The sequence below is a fragment of the Marmota marmota genome, unplaced genomic scaffold, assembly GCF_001458135.2.
Source record: "Marmota marmota marmota unplaced genomic scaffold, marMar, whole genome shotgun sequence".
NCBI lineage: Eukaryota > Metazoa > Chordata > Mammalia > Rodentia > Sciuridae > Marmota > Marmota marmota.
The window spans coordinates 3,354,927-3,374,887 of record NW_026000224.1 but is presented as its reverse complement, the minus strand read 5'-3'; the positions used below and the strand labels follow the sequence as shown (position 1 = coordinate 3,374,887).

The 19,961-nt window shown below is 45.6% G+C and overlaps 1 protein-coding gene across 2 annotated transcripts in view; it reads right to left on the bottom strand.

The window, feature by feature from the left end:
* Positions 1-19,961, bottom strand: part of Csmd1 (CUB and Sushi multiple domains 1) — a 1,636,907-nt gene that overhangs the window by 62,486 nt on the left and 1,554,460 nt on the right. For both annotated transcript variants that reach the window (XM_048792812.1, XM_048792813.1), the window contains exon 51: positions 1,716-1,910. In XM_048792812.1, the coding sequence (XP_048648769.1) occupies positions 1,716-1,910 (195 nt within the window). The remainder of the gene's footprint in view (positions 1-1,715; positions 1,911-19,961) is intronic.

Sequence of the window (19,961 nt, the reverse complement as noted above, 5' to 3'; positions counted from 1 at the left end):
AACTGGAACCACAGACGTTTGTGGAGACACAGAGGCGAACAGTGATTTGGGTTCACTGATTCATGGAAAGCCCACTCAGCCATGGTGATGCCTGAAGGACCCAAATGACAACACTGATACAACAGCCCACAGTCTGCAAGATGGACGTGTCCACGCAGCGGGACACGGGCAGGGAAGTGGGTGTGCGGTCTCTGCCCGGGACAGGCTCCTTAGGAGCCAGCAGAGCCAGTGTGTTCCCGTGGAGACAGGAAAGCCGATGGCCTGGGGATCAGGGCAGAGGCAGGAGAGGCCAGCAGTGAGCTCACCTGCTGCCACGGTCTGGCTCTGGTGGCCGAGAGCCTGTGAATACGCCCCTGCCCAGAAGGCTCTTCTCTCACTGTGATTCTTCTGGAATGGTCACTAGTGCCCCGAGCACCGAGGGCTGGGCACAGCTAACTCCACCCAGCACCACTCTGCCCTGTGCTGACAGGGACACAAGGCTGGCCGGGCGTCCCTGGGGACCAGGAGGCAGGACACACTGGGCTGGGCCACTGCATCCACGGGACCCTTGTGTGATCACGCACCTCAGGAGGCCCCTGTCTCCACGGTCCGACTTCTGGTCTGAAACCCACAGAAACCTCACTGGCTGCACGCGTCTGCAATGGCCAGAACATCAATGCTCCTCCCTCAGGCCTCCTAGAAGGCCTGACACCTGTCAAGCCAGCTCCCAAGGTGGGCATTTGCGGGCGACCGGCACAGGCCTGGGGAAGCAGGCCCTGACTGCACGTCCCTGGGCCATCCAGGGGAACCCACTGCAGACTCCATGACCAGGTCAGCGCTCATCCAAACCAGGCCCCGGCTCAGAGACAGAGGGGCACAGGGAGCCGGGAAAACCATGCTGGAAAGCAGCCCTGGGGGCTGTCCTGGGGAAGAGTAGCCTCAACCATGACCGTGAACTTGAGCCCCGACATCTGCGTCCTTCTAACCATCTCTGTGCTCCTGCTGAAGTCGGCTACACAGGTTTAATTAAAAATTTGTCCTATTAGAAGTCAAATTGGAGTCATGATCTAAGAGCCTAAGCATCCATTCTTTCATCTTTTTTTCTTTGAGATTGTGGTTTATTTTTACTAAGCTGTGTATTTCATAAATTTCACTCTGGTTTGACTACTTGTTTCTATGCTTGATAATTTCCTGTGAACAATCAACTAAAGATCGTATATTAAAGATATCTGAATCAAATGGTGCTCTGAAAAATACCAGTATTGTCTTATTTTCTATTTATTCATATTTATTATGAAACTCGCTCAAGGCCTTAGCCGCTTATCTTGTACCTGAGAGAAGAATCATCTCCCATTTCAAGGCAGGAGAAGGCTCACTGAGCATGTGGTGTTCCCAAGTTCTTTGTGAGAATTTCTGCATGATAGTGTGTGTTGTGATAGTTACCAACTAGAAACAGGCTTTTATTTGTCTTTGAGCTGATATGAAATATTTGAGTATTCTAACATCTTACACTTTCTGAACTAAAGTCACTAAAAGGAACACACGACTTGGCATTTAAGAAGCAGGGATGTATTCAAGCATGCCAAGTGAACACCACTCATCATCAAAGTGCCCTCTGTGCCCTCCTATCCTGTGTCAATTGTGGGGCTGTGAGGTGGCGGTCTTTGCTGGTGGACCCCCCACTGATTCAGAATGCCCGTGTCACCTGGTCACCTGGGCTTGTCCGCCTCACTCACCTCTACAGCTGGGCCTCTCTTCTCCTATGCTCCATGTTCCATTAGCTTGGCACCGCAGCAGCCTCTGGCCCTCTAGGTAGTAGCCAGGGCTGCAGCTCAGCAGCACCTGGGCTCCGTACTCGTCCAATGACCCCGAAACCAGCCTCCAGAGGACGTGTTCTGAGAGCTGAGCTTCGATGCTTGGGCAGGGCACCGCTGGAACAGAAACACACCCAGCCCATGTTAATTTCACTGCTTCCTCGGTGCTCAGACCTGCCCTGCTTCAAGAGAGGAGAGCTGGCTGGGAGACATACAGCACATGTGCACCGTGGATACCGCCAGTGTGTCATCTTGGGATTGCTCTGCTGCACAGTGTCACAAGGAAAGATCCCACATGGAAAACACATTCAACCGTCTCAGGACAGATGCAGTGGAAACCTTGCAGTCACACAGGGGTGAAGAGTAATTCTTTTACCTAAGGGTATATGGTCTTTGGGGCTGATCAAAGTCTGCTTTGGGGACTCAGTGCATGCATGTAAAATTCTCACTTTGCATCAGCACCTTTGAGGGGGTGGGAATGGTGTTGTGTAGCTGGAAAGCACATTGATTTTCAGAAAATCCAATGCCCTCATTAGTAATCCTTATGCAACCCACGCACAATGCAGCCATGTGTCATTGGCTTTATGAGCACCCGAAACACCTCAGGCACGCTAACTGCTGTCTAGAAAAATGTCTCCCAGGTGCTGAAGGAGACGATCCTCCCTTTTCCTAGGAGAAGGCCTAGAAGGTGAGCTTCTGCAGAGAGGGCCGAGGAACAAAGAAGCAGCAACCATGGCGCTGGCCCAGCAGGACAGTGCCACCAGGCAGACCTCAGGGTCTGTGACTTTTTTGTGAAGAAAACAATAAGATTTAAATGGATTTCACAACTTAGAAACCAAGACCACTTCCTTAGAAATGGAGCTTCCTCAGCTCACACGTCACAGCCACGATAAGCACAACTGGGCTGCCTGGGCCTGCCTCGGCCACGGACGCCTTGTTCATCGCGAGGAGTCGTGATAAATGTCTTGCACTTAAATTCTATTCACACGTGTCGTAACTGCGCCATTGCACCCAAAGCGCTCCGGCAATCTCGGCGGGTCCTCCCCTGGTCATTCTCCACTTCTGTGCACAAACAGGCCTCGGGGCCTTATTACAACAGTAAAACTGACAAAGTTAAAAGATGAGATGAAAAATTTGATGATTTAAAGGTAATTCTTGGGCTTATTTCTCTTAGGTGTATTTTAGGCAAAATAATTACTGTAAAGGTAAGTGGGTCTTCAAATGTTTTACCTGGTGACATAAACAAGGTCTTTCTCTAGCCAGGGTGCCTTTAGAACTTCAGGTAAGACTGGTGCCCCTGAGAAGCCTTTATCAGTCTGTACTTCATTAGAATATCACTGCATATTTCAAATTAAACGCATTTCATTTCACACACCAAAAAAATATGTGCTTACAGAATTAGCTTGATGGCTTTAATTATCTGAGCCCTCTTTTACAAACCCTCCTTCTGTCAAGGATTTGGATCGAGCTTACATAATGGAATAAAAAGTTTTCTAATACCATCTATAGCAGCAAATCTCAAATTCTCCATGATTACCTCTTTCTTCTTGAAAATGCCATTTGCTTTGCTTTCTAATTATGTTATTCTAGTCTAATTGTGCGTTCACATCTCTTCCTCTCTGCTGGGCTACACGCTCTTTTGTTATAAGCACCCTTTGTGATAAGTGCCATGTCTTTTTACAATGTTCCTAGAGTATAAGTTCTAAGAAGGTAAGATAGGATAACTGATATGGGAGTGTGTGTTTGTGTGTGTGTGTGTGCGCACACATGGAAAAATAACATGCCAAGAAAATATCACGGCAGAAGGAAAAGCAGAAAGAAACTGAGGAAATAAAAGCTCTCGTGCAGAAACTGAATGTGTGGGCGCCTGGAACTCAGAGAGTGCTCCATGTGGAGCCCTGGACACACGGGGTAAAATTCAGTCTATCAATCAGGCACAGTAAGAGGTTAGTGACGACAGCCAGGAATAAATTAAGACGACTGTAACAACAGCTGCAATGAAAGTTGCACGAGAGGCCTCTCTCTTTAAGCAGTCTAGACAAACACTCATATCTGGGGTCAACCAGGGCCTGGTTGACCTTGGGAAATAGAAACTACAGGAGGAGATGGTGGCGATGCGGAGGGACAGAAGCCCAGATGGTGTGCGGAGGCCGTATCCTCAGGCAGAGGTGGACTGGATCTGGCCTCTGAAGTCTGCTCCATGAGCACCCACACCCCTATACCAGGTGCCCAGTCACCACATGACCCCTGGCCCTGATGGGCTGCTGCGCATGGGACACCAGTTAGCTCCAGAAAGACATGGCTTTGCTGGACACCACAGGGTGGACCTGGAGGACACGATGCCAAATGGGGTCAGCCAGACACAGAGAGGAAGCCACCATGGGGTCTCGCATGTGGAGGTCCAGATGAGCAAGCCAAATGCTGAGAAAGAGAACCAAACAGGTTCCCAGGAGGCAGGGGTGTGGGAGACGGGAGACGCAGGCCAGAGGGCAAGGTGGGCAGAGAGTGAGATGGACCAGTTGGGGGACCCAGGCACAGCCCCAGGCCAGGAGCGGTAAAGTGGCACTGCATGTGGGAGTCATGCTAGCGGGAGAATTCAGCTGTGCTTGTCAGAAAACAAAGCCCTTAACCACTTGAGATGAAGAGCATGTGAATTTGCCTCCTCATAGTAACAATGTGACTCTGTGTGCATCCCAAACTTAGATACCCAAGATGATATTTATTTTGAAAAAGCAATTGGAAATCAATCTTCTTAGGACTTTCCTTGTTCATGGACACCTTGGAAGTACTTTGCATCCTGCAGGTCATCTTCCTGGCCTGGGTCAGGGCACCCAAGACCACTCCAGACCCAACCTCTCCCGTGGACACGCCAGCTCCCTCCCGCGGGCTGTGGCACCCGGGCTCCAGCATCCCTGTGGCTGGAAACTTCCTTCCTCATCCAGTCCCACCAGTTCTACAGCTATGTCATGACAACATCCTGGGGGGACTCACGAGAACCACCAGGTGTCACAGCCAAGAGCAGCCATTGTTCTTGCTGATGGTGACTGCTGAGCCCACATCCTGGCTTGTGGTGACTAGTGCTGCAGAGGTCATGGTAGGCACTGGGTATTTATTTCAATGCTGAATAGTGTTGGCTCTGGCTGTTGTGATGGTCTGTTTCCCCCTCAGTGAGGAGCTGGGAATCTACGGGACACTGCAAGTTCACCGGGGGTCGGGGTGGGGGGCTGCCCAGCTCAGCCTGGCCAAGAGACAGTGCTCCTCGCTCCAAGCTGTCCACACTCAGAACACAGCATACCAGGGAGGGAACTGCTGTGGTTGAGGCATGAGGTGTCCCCCAGAGCTCCTGTGTGAGACAACGCAAGAAGGCTTGGAGGTGAACCACTGGGTATGAGAGCCCTAGCCTCATAGTGCCCTCATCTCCTGCAGGGATTAGCTGGTGGCAACCGCAGGCAGGCGGGTGTGGGGAGGGGTGGGTCCTGGGGTGCACCTCTGAGTTTAACTCTCTCTGCTTCCCTTTTGGGATGTCCTGAGTCTCTTTCCTCCTCCACACTCCTCCATGATGAGGAAAGATGCCTCGTCTCAAGCCCTGGGGCATGGAGTCCGCCTTCTGTGGACTGAAACCTCTGAAACCGTGAAATAGACCTCTGCTCTCTAATTGTTCTTGTCAGGTCTTTTGGTCACAGCAACAAAAAAAGCTGACTGAAACAGGGACAATATAACAAGAAGATACAACAACAGTAATTGTCGATTCCTCCTACGTTGGTGCACATAATTACACCACAGACACTACTCAGACTAATGGCTCAGCACCCAGGACAGTCATACTGGGTGATCTCAACACACCCCTCTCAAAATAGACAGGTCATCCAGACAGAAACTCAGTAAGGACTCAAGACCTGAAAAGTATAATAAATCAAACGGATTTAAAAGACATCTACACACTATATCATCCATCAAGAGCCAAATACACTTTCTTCTCAGCACTTCATGCAACCATTTTCAAAGTAGATCACATTTTAGGTCTCAAAGCAACTGTTAGCAAATATATATATATATATATATATATATATATATATATATACACACACACACACACACACACAATATACTATATATATATATATATATATATATATACACACACACATACATATACACACACATATATTTATACACACATATATATAATTATACCTAGATACATATAAATATATATATTTAATTCCTTGCATCTTATCCAATCATACTAGAAGGAAATGAGATATTAACACACACACAAAAAAAAATACAAAAACTATATAAACCATGAAGATTGAACAATATACTTAATATACTTTTGGATGATGAATAAATCAGGGAAGAAATTTTAAAATTCCTAAAATTAAATAAGAATAGTGATACAACATATCAAAACCTCTGGAACACTTTGAAGGCAGATCTAAGAGGAAAGTTTGCAACTATGAATGCCTACATAAGAAAATCAGAAAGATCTAAATAATTTAATGATTCGTCTCAAGGGTCTTGAAAAAATCAATTCCAAAACCAGTAGAAGGAAGGGAATAATTAAGATCAGAGCCAAAATCAAAGAATTTGAGAATAAAAAAAAATATAAGGGAATAATGAAATAAAAAGTTGGTTCTTTAAAAAGATAAACAAGATTGATAAAACCTTAGCCAAACTAATCAAAAACAAAAAAGAAAAGATCAAAGTTAGTAAAATTAGAGATAAAAAATAAGAAATCTCCACAAACATCACAGAATCAAGAGTCATTGAGGATTATTTTGAAAATGTATTGTCCAATAAATTGGAAAACCTAGAAGAAATTGATACATTTCTAGACACATACAAGCTGACAAAATTGAATAATGAGGAAATAGAAAATCTAAGACAATAACCAGCAAAATATAGAAGTATTAATAAAAAGTCTTCCAATAAGAAAGGCCCCAGACCAGATGGATTCTCAGCTGAGTTCTAAAGACCTTCTAGGAGAACTAATGCTAATGTTCCTCAAATTATTCCATGTAATATAAAAGGATGAAACACTTCCAACTCATTCCCTGCATTTGAATGAATTCCATGAAGCTAGTATCATACTCATACCAAAACCAGATAATAACATCAAGGAAAGAAAAGTACAGACCAATATTCCTGATGAACTTAGATGCAAAACTCCTGAATAAAATATTGGCAAACCATGTTCAGCGACATATTAGGACTATTGCACATCATGACCAGGTGTTTTTTAATTTTTTTTATTTATATATGACAATGGAATGTATTACAATTCATATTACACATATACAGCACAAATTTTGTTATATCTCTGGTTATATATAAAATATATTCATACCAATTTGTGTCTTCATACATGTACTTTTGATAATGATGTCCATCTATCCCAGAGATGCAGGAATGGTTGAACATATGCAAGTCCATAATGTAATTCACCACATAAAAAGAATTAAGGGAAAAATCACTTAGTCATCTTAATAAACATGGAGAAAGCCTCTGATAAAATTCAATAAATATTCATGAGAGAAGGAACCAACCTCAACATCATAATGGTTATATACAATAATAGTTATTGGGGAAAACTGGAAGTTTTCTTTAAACTTCAGAACAAGACAAGGATGTTTACTCTCATTACACCTATCCAATGTAATACGAGAAATTCTATTCAGAGAAATTAGGCAAAAGAAGGAAATAAAGTTATTGAAAATAGAAAAGGAAGAAGTCAAATTATTACTGTTTGCAAATGATGTGATCCATTACTGAGAAGGCCCAAAAAGCTCCACCAAAAGACGCTATATCAATATACAAATTCTCCAAAGTAGAAGGTCAGACAATCAACAGACCAAGATCAATAGATTTCCTATATATCAATATATCAATAATAAATCTTCTGAGAATGAAATCTTCTGAGAATGAATTTTATTCATGGTGGCCAAAACAAACAAACAAACAAAAAGACAAATACCCAGAAAGAAATCTAACTAGAAGGTAAGCACTTTTACCTTGAAAACTTTCCTCTTAGATCTGCCTTCAAAGTGTTCCAGAGGTTTTGATATGTTGTATCACTATTCTTATTTAATTTTAGGAATTTTAAAACTGAGAACATTAAAGAAAGAAATTAGACACAGAAGATGGAAAAATGTTCCTGGATGGGCAGACTTAATATTGTTAAAATGGCCATATGACCAAAAGCTCTATACTGATTCAATGCAATGCAAATCAAGATACCAATATATCCTTAACAGAACTAGAAAAAAATAGTCCTCAAATTCATTTTGAAGAATGAAAGACCCCGAATAGCCAAAGCAATTCTAAGCCAAAAACACAATGCTGTAGGACTTACATACCTGACTTCAAATTGCACCACAGAACTCTGGTACCAAAACTGCGCGGTATTGGCATAAAAAGAGACCCACAGACCAGTGGTACAGAACAGAAGACATGGAGACAGACCCACACAGTCATCTGATCCTTGACAAAGGTGCCAAAAACATATATTGGAGAAAAGACAGCCTCTTTAACAAACAGTGCTGGGATAGCTGGTTACCCATACATAGAAGAATGAGACGAGACCCCCATCTCCCACCCTGCACAAAACCAACTCAGAATGAATCAAAGACCTGGGAGTTAGACCAGAAACTAGGTAACTGCTAGAAGTAAACAAAGGGTCAACACTCCAGCATATAGGCACAAGTGACAATGTTCTCAGCAGAACCCTAAAGCACAGGAACAAATTAAAGACCTCCTGCACAGAAGGAGCAATTTAAAATGTACCTACGGAATGGAAGAGAATCCTTGCTAGCCACACTTTTAATAGACACTTAATATCCAGGATATATAAAGATCTCTAAATTCTTAATACCAAAACAACAAATAACCCAACTAATAAATGGTCAAGTGAATTAAACAGACGCTTCTTAAGAGAAGAAATACAGATGACCAACAAACACAGGAAAAAAGGTTCAACATTGTTAGCAGTTAGGCAAGTTCTTATCCCACGTGTGTGGATTTCACCATCCAAGTGGAGATTCTAGAGTGTTAGACTCAGTTACTGATATTTATTCAGTATTGACAATGGGCGATATCAACGATATGGATGCTGGTTTTAAAACAGGTCATTAAGGTATTCAAGGTGACCCTTCTGGAGAGAATGCCATGGCCCAGAATTCCCTGGGGCTTTCCTGTGACCGGCCAGCACTGCCAGCTACTGGGAGTCACTTGAGAACACCTGTTTCCACCCACAGGCCTGATCAGTGGCTCTCAGAGAGGGCCCTCTTCACATGGTGTCACTCTGAGCTGACCCTCATGAGGCTGGAGGACCGGCTGTTGCTCTGCTTTTTACCACTTGCACCTCACGGGCAGGTCCAGAAGCCCAGACTCTCTCACCAGGGGCTCCTGTGTGGGCTCACCTCTGTTCCTCTCCTGTCACTTCCCTGCACCACCAGAAACCACCCCAGGAAATCAGACTCACTCTACGATGACTTACTGCAGGAGACACCAGGCATGATTTTCAGAATTAAATCAACGAGAACTCAACTATTAAATAAATCACAACAAGTGTTTTTGAAAAATGTATTAAAACTTTGTTCTGTCTTTAAAACACAAGAAAGCATTATGTTAATATGAATTTTATAAATCAATGTATTTGAAACTTAAGTGAATAAATTTCCAGGTCAAGTTTAGTAATATTAAATGTTTTCAAAAACAAGAGTTCCACCAGCTTGATAGAAAGTGCTTAACCTTATGTTCCTTCTTTTTTATTATTAAAGAAATACTGAGTCCCTTCAAAAGAAAACAGCTCTATGGGGTCCAGCTCTTCTCTTTCAACAAATCCAAGCGCTTGACGTGGCAAGAGCCATTCCCTGTTTACACGATTTGCAATTTTTGTACTAAAAGCCCTAAATCATTCCCCTCAATTCAGATCAGTTGAGGGCATGGACGCCATGGAGCTTTTCTTCACATTTTCTCTGATGTGAGAACATTTCAGTGACAAATAAGATACTTCGCATTGACTTGTGAAATAGTGGCCTTAATTTTTCTAAGAGTGATTCTGGTTTATTCAGACGGGCAGGCCAGTGGTCCTTTCAGGGGACCGACCTATGACCACGCTGGCACTGTGAGCAAAGACCTTTAGCATCCCCCTGAAAACTAGGGCCACTGCCACGATTCTCGATGCTCTTCCCAACCCCTAGATGTGCCACACGGGGCCTCCTGGTTTTAAACAGCGGTTTCCCCATCCTACTCCATGTTGTAAGAGCATCTTACTGTCGAGTGTGGTCAAGCACGTCTGTTTAGATTTGTACCATCACCTCTAGTTGCCACAGCACTTAAGCCTATGGTGACTACCCTCCATGTTCAGTCCACGGCCGTCTGTGCACACTGGGCACAGGGTGAGTGCTGCAAGATCAGAGGTCTGAGGAACAAGGCTACTTTGGTGGGCAAGTGGTGGACAGTCTTGGGGGAAAGCGGGGCCGTGGGATTGTGTACACATGTGTCTTACTATCAGCTACGATGACGTTCCATAAAGAAACCTGCCACAGAATGGATCCAGAGCGTGACCTTCTTAAGGATCAAGTTGTCTCTGGAATTTTGTTTTCAACTTAGAGCTTAATGTCACCCCGAGTTCTCCAGAATAAGAATGTGTGGGCACTCAAGGGGGTTCCGGATGTACTTAAGAAGTAATGGCAGGCCCTCTGAGGGTGCCCGGCTTCCCAGAGGCCTCACGGAGGCTGTGCGGACCTGGAAGCTCCTGGCTGAGCCTTTCCAGGCAGAGTCCTGGTGGGATTCAGGCCCTCCTAACACTGCCACGGTCTCATTCTCATGACCACTGCGCTCTCCACTTGTGACACTGCAAAATCCTGGTGAGATCTGAGGACCCCGACTGACCCGCTATGCATTCAGGACTTCTGTAAAATGTAAACTCCAGAAAGACCTTTCAGAAGCTTGTTTTCCCTCCTGAGCTGTGTGAGTTACCTGGTGGCCATAAATCCCAGGGAGCGTTTTAACTATGGAGATTAACCTAAAACTTCAGGGTTATTTCATGTTGTTATATATTGCAGTGATCAATTACCACAGTAGATTTGTGATCTCCAAAGCCAAACTAAAAAAATGTGTTTGCTTCCTAAAGTGATAATTCAGCTTATTCAATAGAGCCACTTCAGGTATTTTTCTTTAAAGAAGGGTAGTTTGCAAAGCAGGATTCACTGAATTTCCAAAATGGCTCCGACGTAGACCTGCTCTTCAGATGGTTCCTGGTGAGGCGACTCCTTTGAGCTATTCGTCCACTGAGGCAATCACTCAAAGGGCTGGACCTACATACACCTGGAACCAGGGTGAGACCCGAGGTCCTGGGCTCCAGTGCCTTCTCCAGTTACACGCTCCGTGGGCTCCTCCGAGCGGAAGAGACCAGGAGGGAGACCTGGGAATGCAGGGAGAAGCCCTAAGGAGGTCCGGGGCAGCGGGACGGAAGCTTTGGCACCAACTTCAGTTCCTCATCCCCTGATGGACACAGTTGTTATCAGCCTTAGTTTTAAATGTCATGGAGACGATTGCCAGGATTAGATGTTCAGATACAGCTGAGATGCCTGTTTTGAAACCGGCATCTATATCCTTGATGTCGTCCATCGTCAACACTGCAACAAATGTCAAAAACTAAATCCAAAACACTCTAGACTCCCCTCTGCAGAGGGTGAAATCCACACCCCTGGGATGAGAATGCATGTTTGTGCTCACATGGTCCACAGCCCAGAGGCAGAGCTCTTAAGAGAAATAAGTGCCCAGTCACCCGTGCCCTTGAAGATCAGGAAGGTCGCTGCCCACAGACACGCACACCCCACCAATAAACCAATGATTCTTTAAGGGTTTCAAAATGGAATGACATTCACAGAGCTCTTGTCTCCAGTGGAGACCCAAGACCCTCCTGTGTGCACAGCGCTGGTGACTGGCCAGGAGGAGGGCTGTACACAGCTGCTCCCAGGCCCCCCAGAGCACAGAGCGCCTGCAGGCCCACGGGTCTCCACCGGCTTCTGCTTCTCCTTCTCCAGGTCAAGGTGAGAGAAAGTCTCTGACAACTGGGCAAGTGGGAAAAAGGAAGCTGGGGCCACTCAGGGCTGAGGTCATGGTCCCTTCCTGTCCCTTGTCCAGCAGTGCCCGGGGCTATTACAGCCTGACCTTCTCACCAGACATCTCCAGGCACCCTTGCGTGCAGCTTGGGGGAACTTCAGGTTCTCACCTGAATTTTGGTTACTGAATGAAAAAGAAAATCAGGGTGCAGAGAGCAAACCACTGCACACACATTTTCTTTTAAATAAAAACAACACTGAATGATAATCAATAGAAGAATCAAATATTTTATGGAAAATGATCGTCCATTCGGACATTTATGAGTATCATCTTCAAGTGAGAAAAATTTAAATAAATTTCCTGCAGCTTCTTAGTTTAACAATTGAACATTCCTATAGAAGTAACAGTCATAATATAATTTTTTCTATCTAGAATTTTAAAGTGTTTTAACTGATATCAGTAAATAAAGCATGGATATCTCTGTAAAAACACTGGAATTTTTTTGTTTTAAACTGAGATGAAAATGGCTGAGTGGAACTAGGAACCCATAAGCCTCTGACAAAGTTGCTAATATCCAGTTTTTTGGACTTGACGATAGAAATTTCATAAGATTCAAACAAATAATCTTAAAAACTTTCAAAAGAACACCAAATGTTTTTAAGTTAAATATGTATATGTTATGCACCAGAATTCATGCCTTAAAAATATATTCAATTTTTTCACATATATTTTAACGTGATTTTGCATAAAACAACTAAATTCCATGTTACATGTATTGCTTGTTCTAAGGTCCAAACAGAGAGGATCCTGTACAATATCAAGAGGCTGCCTGAGAATGTGCCCCTGTGAAAATACCTTGAAAACCTCCCTTCTGGAAATGTTTAAATTTTTTCTAAATCCTTATAGATTGGTGCATAATACGATGTGTAGCATCAGGTTGTTTTTCTTCTTCTAAAACATCAACATGAGTGATGGATGTGAGGTGTAACTATTTTGGATGGTTCTCTATTGTAACATTTCAAAGGCAGTGACACTATATCTCTCTGTAGAGATATTTATTCCAAGAACTCATAAGGAGATGAAAAATACATGAATTTTCCTATCTTACCCTAATATGTCCTGAGGATTGTTCTGTGAAAGATTTAGATGTCAATATACCTATGTTTAGTAAAAGAAATAAACTCAGATAGTGACATAGTGTTCTGTAGAGCGAGTAAATGTTAAGTTTAGAAGTCAACAAATGTACAGATGCAGAACGGCCTTTGGCCCTCAAAGCACAGGGGTGAAACTCCACAGACACCCAGATCCTTCAGGGTCATCCTGCTTTCTGTCAGATGCATGTGCTGCCCTGAACACAGAGCAGAGCAGTGCCATGGCCAGGACCCAGGTTGTGGGGCAGGACCCGCACTGCCACCTGAGGTGGGCAGCTCTGATGTCCCGGAGCTGCTCTGGGAGCCCGGCCACAGCTGACTGACTGTAAAATGGCTTCCTCTTGCATCTTCTTTGACAGGTCATGATATTCATTTGCCCACTCTACGGATATTTATAAAGGTCCAGCAGTGACCAGGACAGACAGGCACACCCCCTCTACAAAGCCATCTCTACAGAAATTAAGCAGGAGCAACAACCAATGCATTCCAATACTCATGGGCCGTAATGACCCAAGGACAACCAAGCCCTCGTTCACTCCAGAAGCATTTAAGTGCAAACTTCAGTTTCTTATCCTTTTCAGACAAGCAGGGGGACCCTCCAGTTGACAACACTGATTAAAACACAGAAAGATGCACCAAGCCCTGTTTAATGTTCCAAAACGAAACCAAACAGATGGAAAGTCTCATTGAGTAGTGGACTGGAAATACAAGGCTGAAGCTGACCTAGAATGCAGAAATCCGGGTTTCCTAAAGGTCTCAACAGAGCACTGCAGTCTAAGAGGACACTTTAGACATGTTCAGGGCACCTGCACACCTGTGCTGCAGGCTCACGGCCCTCATACCTGCAGGGAGTGAGATCCCTTATCACAAGTCATCTTCAGCAAGGAATTCAAGGAAAAGCACGTCACATACTCTACCCTGAAAACGGATAAAACAAAGAAAACCAGAGCACATTTTATGCCATTGTCTAGGGAGATATCAGGCCAACTAAGTGTCCCCAAACATGATATGCACAAATGCACAATATGCATTCACATATATAAATACTTGTGTAATTACTTCTAGACATGCATATACCCACCAAATATGATGTGTGTGTGTGTGTGTGTGTGTGCATTGCACATATGTATACAGGGATGTACCCTGGCCTCTATCTGCATGAGTATTTAACCAACCACAGATCAAAATACTAGAAGAAAAAAATCACATCTGTATTGAATGTGTAGACTTTGGCTGCATTATCTCCTAAACAGTACTGAATAATAACTATTCACACAGAATGTGCATTGTATTAGGTATTACACACGTTCAAGGGATGGTTTAAAGTACATGGGAAGATTGCCTTGGTTCTGTGTAAAAAAGGACTCCATTTTATAGAGGGGCTGGAACACCTGCAGAGTTTGGTATCCACAGGGGTCCTAAAGCCAAAGGCCGAGGGGAGACTGAAGGATGCCTTTGAGGTCCAGTGCAAAAGGACAGTCTGTGTAGGTCATGAATGACCAGGTCAGGAAGATGGGGGCTGATCCAAGAGGAGGTGAAGTGCTGATTCCTCCAGAGCAGCCCCCTCCCTCCTGTGGCCAAGATGACCTGCCTCCAGGGAACTGCTCCTCCAACAGGGAGGTGTCAGTGAATGGCCCTGGGCTGCTTCATTCTGTCCTTGGATCACTCCACCTCTTGGTCACTGGTTAGTAGGCAGAATGGGAGGAGGGGGCATGAGGACAAAGGAAATCTAAAATCTATAAAAGGGGCAGGACACCCCACTTCCTGGGGTACCAACTCGGACCCCCTCCTCTGTGGAGGAGCCTCTGTCCCTCTCTCTCTCTGATCTAACCTTTAAATAAAACTTTTTGCGCTTGGCTCAGCATTTCTTGGGTGTTTGGTCTTCAACACCAGGGATCCAGGACTCAGCCCTGATCCTCAACACCGGCATTACCTGCCTATTACCTGCCGCACCTGTATCCTGGGACTACAGCTTCCACTTAGCTTTTTTTGTTTTTAAATACCTTTATTTTATTTATTTATTTTTAATACTTATTTTTTTAGTTGTAGTTGGACACAATACCTTTGTTTTATTTATTTTTATGTGGTGCTGAGGATCGAACCCAGGGCATCACACACGCTAGGCAAGCTCTCTACCGCTGAGCCACGACCCCACCCATCCACTTAGCTTTTAATTAAAAGGTGCTCACTGGCTCCACTTCCACCTGAGCACCCAGTACCGGATGCAAATCCACTCCTGATGCTGTCAAACCCTTAAACCCCACACATGATGCCAATAGCCTTCCCTGTTTTATTACGGCACCTGCATGAATCACATCTTCAATGATCCAAATCCAGTCTCAGTAAATAATTAAAATGAAAATCATAAAAAAGAACAAGCCTCAAAGATCTGCTGTAGATATCTGTGTTACTGCAGGAAGGCTGGGAGGGAGACGGCCATTTATCAAGGCCTTCAGCCAGCCACCCTGAGGGTGTAATGAGCTAATCTTGTTTACCATTTACACGTGCCATTTATCAAAGCTAAAGTACTTCTTGTTGCCTGAGATCCAGAGCACTGCTCTCACATAATTGCAATTGTTAAAGAAACAACAATCCTTTCCTACCCACATAGCATATAGAGAAATGAGCCCCAGGGACGGAGATAGACTTCAGCATCTAACAGTAACCAAATTTTCTGACTCTGAGGAAAAGTTTTGTGCTTAGTCTGCCTGATTTTTAAATTTAAATTAAGTGAGGAAAACACCATCCTCCAATAAAAATTAAATAGGTTTTCCAGCCTTTGAATAGCAAGAAAATTCAATGAAATGTCTGTATATACTTTTTGTATTTAATAAACAATGGAGGAAATTAAATGCTTGGAAGTTTGAGATGATACTCAGAAAATTTTAAAGTGGATTTTACACTTTATTTTAAATGTGCTTATTTCTTTGTGTCACTGAACCAATAGTAGTCGGTATCAAAATAGGCTTTAAAATGCAAATTAACTTTTTGCTATTTTAACAAGCATTAAATTGAACATACTATAACTTCTTTACACAGGGAAGCAATTTTGTTGTTCAATTCTTGTATTATACCTTTAAAGTAATTGTACCTCTAGACATAGGTTTCATAACAGAAAAACTCAAACGTATGGATGGATTAGGCTACCTTATGCGCTTTAACACGGTGTTTTAATAAGCACAAAATAGCTCTTAATTGATGCAATGTTTATCTTTGAACAGCAAAAGACCTCTCATTCCTGATTCTTGCAGAAACCTGTACATGTTAATAAGTGCTGTCCTCGTAGCCTGGCGGCACTGCCATCTCTGCATGGCTTACCGGAAGGCCTGGGCTAGCCTCTTGGTTTCATAACATATGAACCTAAGAATCCTGAGAGCTAGCAAATCCCAGGAGGCAGGGTGGTATAGAGATTGGAAGCCAGGGCTCTGTCCTCAGGTTCCCTGGAACCAAACCCTGAGCGTTTGTTCCACTTTCCCTCTGGGAACTCCCCAGCCACCCCTCCCACTCCCTCCTCTGGTGCCCTGTGTAATCATGACAGCAAAGCTGCAGACCTCATAAGAACTAGATGACTTGATTTGCATAAGCCACTGGACCCGTGGCTGGACGGTGGCGGTGGGATTAGTTCTGATCTAGCAGGGTCCAGATGCTGTGCCCTACACATGCATCCGCAGGACCAGGCTGGATCAGAGGGAGGCACCAAGTTGGGCCTCCAGCTCTCCACCACCTTTGGCTTTTTCCTCCTCTGGAGAAGGGAGCTCAGGGTAAAGGATGGCCGAGGAAGTCACCCCCACTGCGGTCAGGACTGGGGTTTCCAGCACAGGAGGGTCCTGACTGATTCACTTGCTCTAGAGGATCCGCCCAGCTGCTGATGGAGGCAGGGCTGGAGGGGAGGGAGGGGCTGTTTCCAGAGGCAGGCTGGATGCCTGGCCTGGGGGTGCACAGAGGTGCTCAGAGGCGCGGTGCCAGAGGGTGCAGGAATGAGCAGGAGAGGGTTCAGGGAGAAGGGCTGGATCTCCGCCCCGAGTTCCCCCCACCCTTTCTCAGACTCCAGCCTGGCCCCCGTCTTTCCCTGTTCCCTTCTGCATCTCTCTCCTGGCGTCTCTAGGAGGCCTCTCGTGTCACCTGGCCTTACACTAGTCCTCTGTCACCATGAAGCCAGCTGGACACTTAACTCTCCCCATCCTGGACGGTGCAAAGGACAGGGCCACCAAGTCACACTCCACCAGTGCAGCGGGTGCCCAGGCAGGGAAAGCCCACCTTCACTGAAGCACCCGCAGCACATCAGACGACGGGCATCCAGCTGGCCCCGGCAGCAGGAGCCCTATAGCACTCTCTACCGCTCTCTGTGGTGACTGGAGCAAAGCTGTGTGGTTGCAACAAAAAACAAAATTGGATTCCTTGGGTGTTTATTTTTATTAAACCAGTGAGACAAGGAAAGAGTCCCCTGGTCACAGAGCTGCTGATGTACTTTAGCAGCGTGGCTTTGACAAGTGCTGTGAAGGACACTGTCTGTGGCCATTCTCCTGGGGTGTCCTGGTTCTGACTTGGGCTGGCCATCCCTGTGGAGGCTGATCATGGGCTGCTCCCTCTCATCACCTCGTCACATCCCTCCCCAATCCTTGCTGCCTACTTTGTCTGCCCTCGTGGTTTGGAACTCTCGGCTTCTCTCTTTCTCTACCCAGGAAAAGGTTAAATGCCACTTCTTTTCCTCATGATCCCCGCACAGTTGGCTTCTATGTTGGAGTGCATTGAGTCAGTCCACGCTCTGAGCCACTGAACTCGCTCACTGACGTTCGCTCTCATTTACAGAGCTGAGCACGTGGGTGTGCATCACTGCCTCACCCAAGATGTGAGCAGGCTCACGAGGGCCAAAAGGTGGCTTGTGAGTCCCACGTGTGTTCAGAAAACCCAACACTAGACAGGCTGAAGGTTCCTGTTCACCCGTGGGCCTGTGAAGTCCAGATTCCTGTGTGAGATGCTCTTTAATTAGTGTAAGGATGCCACATCCTTAGTTAAAATGTCACCTGAATGTGTTGTGACCACCAAAGAACCAGATTACCTTCAGGCAAAATCACCCCTATGGCTTTAGAGGCACTCGACTTGGTCATTCCCTGTCCACAGGACCCTACAATGTTAAATAATAACAAAATTCATTTTATAGGAAATCAAAAGGTATCCTTTTAATCAAATTTCCAAATTATTGAATTTATGTTGAATATTTTTTGAAAACACTGTCCAGTTTATGATACTCTGTTTTTATCCAGATCAAAATGTTTATAAGAGGAGAGTGTGACGTTGGCAAGAGAATGGGCAGAAGATCAATGGAATAGAACAAAGAGCCCGGAAACAGCCACAGGAACAGGCAGCAGCTCTCCATGGAGGAGCACAGGTGACAGGCAGAGAAGACAGTCGCTCTGACAATAGCCCTGAAGCAACTGGACATGCACATGGAAACCGAGTCCAGACACGGAGCTCAGCCTCCCAGTTGCCGGCCCAGAGTTCACCACAGAGCCCTGAAGGCACCATAGGCATCAGGCTCTCGAAGTCAGGCAGGAAGGAGCCAGGTCACCTGGGGTCTGGGTCAAGACTTTGCAGACCCTGAGCCCGGACCTGTCCAGGAAGAAGAAGTGATAAGCTGGACTTTGTGCTTAAGGAGGACACTGTCCAGAGGATGAGAAGGTACACAGGGATGGGGACAAGATGCTGTCAAAAGGCACATCTGATAAAGGAGCATCATCTGAAGCACACAGAGAAGGGAGGGAATGCCTGATTAACAAGGGGCCAAGACCTTATCAGACACCTCTCCAAAGAACATGCAGATGGCCAGGGAGCATGCGGGAAGACACCCACCACAGGCTGCTGGAAAGACACATGGGAACCCCAGGAGGTGCCTGCACCTCTAAGGGAAGGGCCAGCTTCCCACCCTGAATCCCAGTGCTTGCAGGATGGTGACGAGAACGTCCACCCTCTGCTGCTGGGAACGGGCAGTGGCAGGGGCCCTTTGGACCACAGACTGGTGGCTTCTCATGAGACCACAAGAATTCTCACTCTCTGATCCCACAATCACACTTTGGTATGTCCCTAATTAATTAAAAGCTAACGTCCACACAGAAACCTGTACACAGATGCTCACAGCAGAATTATTCCTGGTTGACCTCACTTAGAAACAACTAGGACGTCCTCCATTAGGTGATGGGTAGATACACTCCGCCTCCTCCAGTCAGTGGAATAAAAAGAAATACGCTACCAGCCGTGAAGAATCTGGAGGGAAACTCCAACGCAGACTGCTAAGTGCAAGAAGCCATGGTGGCCAGGTGTAGACCACATGAGTCGAGCCACACTATGCTGGGAGAAGGTGAGACCACGGAGATGGTGAGAAGACCCGCGGCAGCCAGCGCTGGTGGGGAGGAGGGAGGCACAGTGGCAACCGTGTCCTGTGATACTGCACGGCAGACACACACCCAGACAGCGTGCCAGGCCAAGGGGGCACCTGAGGAACTGTGCCCCCCCCCCCGTGACGCCATGTGCAGGCATGTCCACTGGTTGTGACAGACGCCCCACGCTGGAGCAGGACACTGACGTGGGAAGCAGGGGGGGCACAGGAGATCTCTGTCCCTTTAGCTCAGCATGGCTGCACACCAAAACCACTCTAAAAAACAGTCTATGGGACAACACAACTTGTGTGAGTTAAAATGACATCTAAATACTTTGTCATTCATTGGGCCTTCATTGGTCAGTACGGAAGTTTAAAAGTGTCTCCTTTATAGTTTAGTACAGACTTGACATTTTAGCACAATGAGAATGAACAAACGAACCAACAAAAGAAAGAAAGAAAGTAAAGAAGGGAGGGATGGAGGAGGGGAGAGGGGAAGGAAGGGAGGGAGGGAGGTGGGAAGAAGAAGGAGGAGGAGGAGGAGAGGAGGAGAGGAGAGAGAGGAGGAGA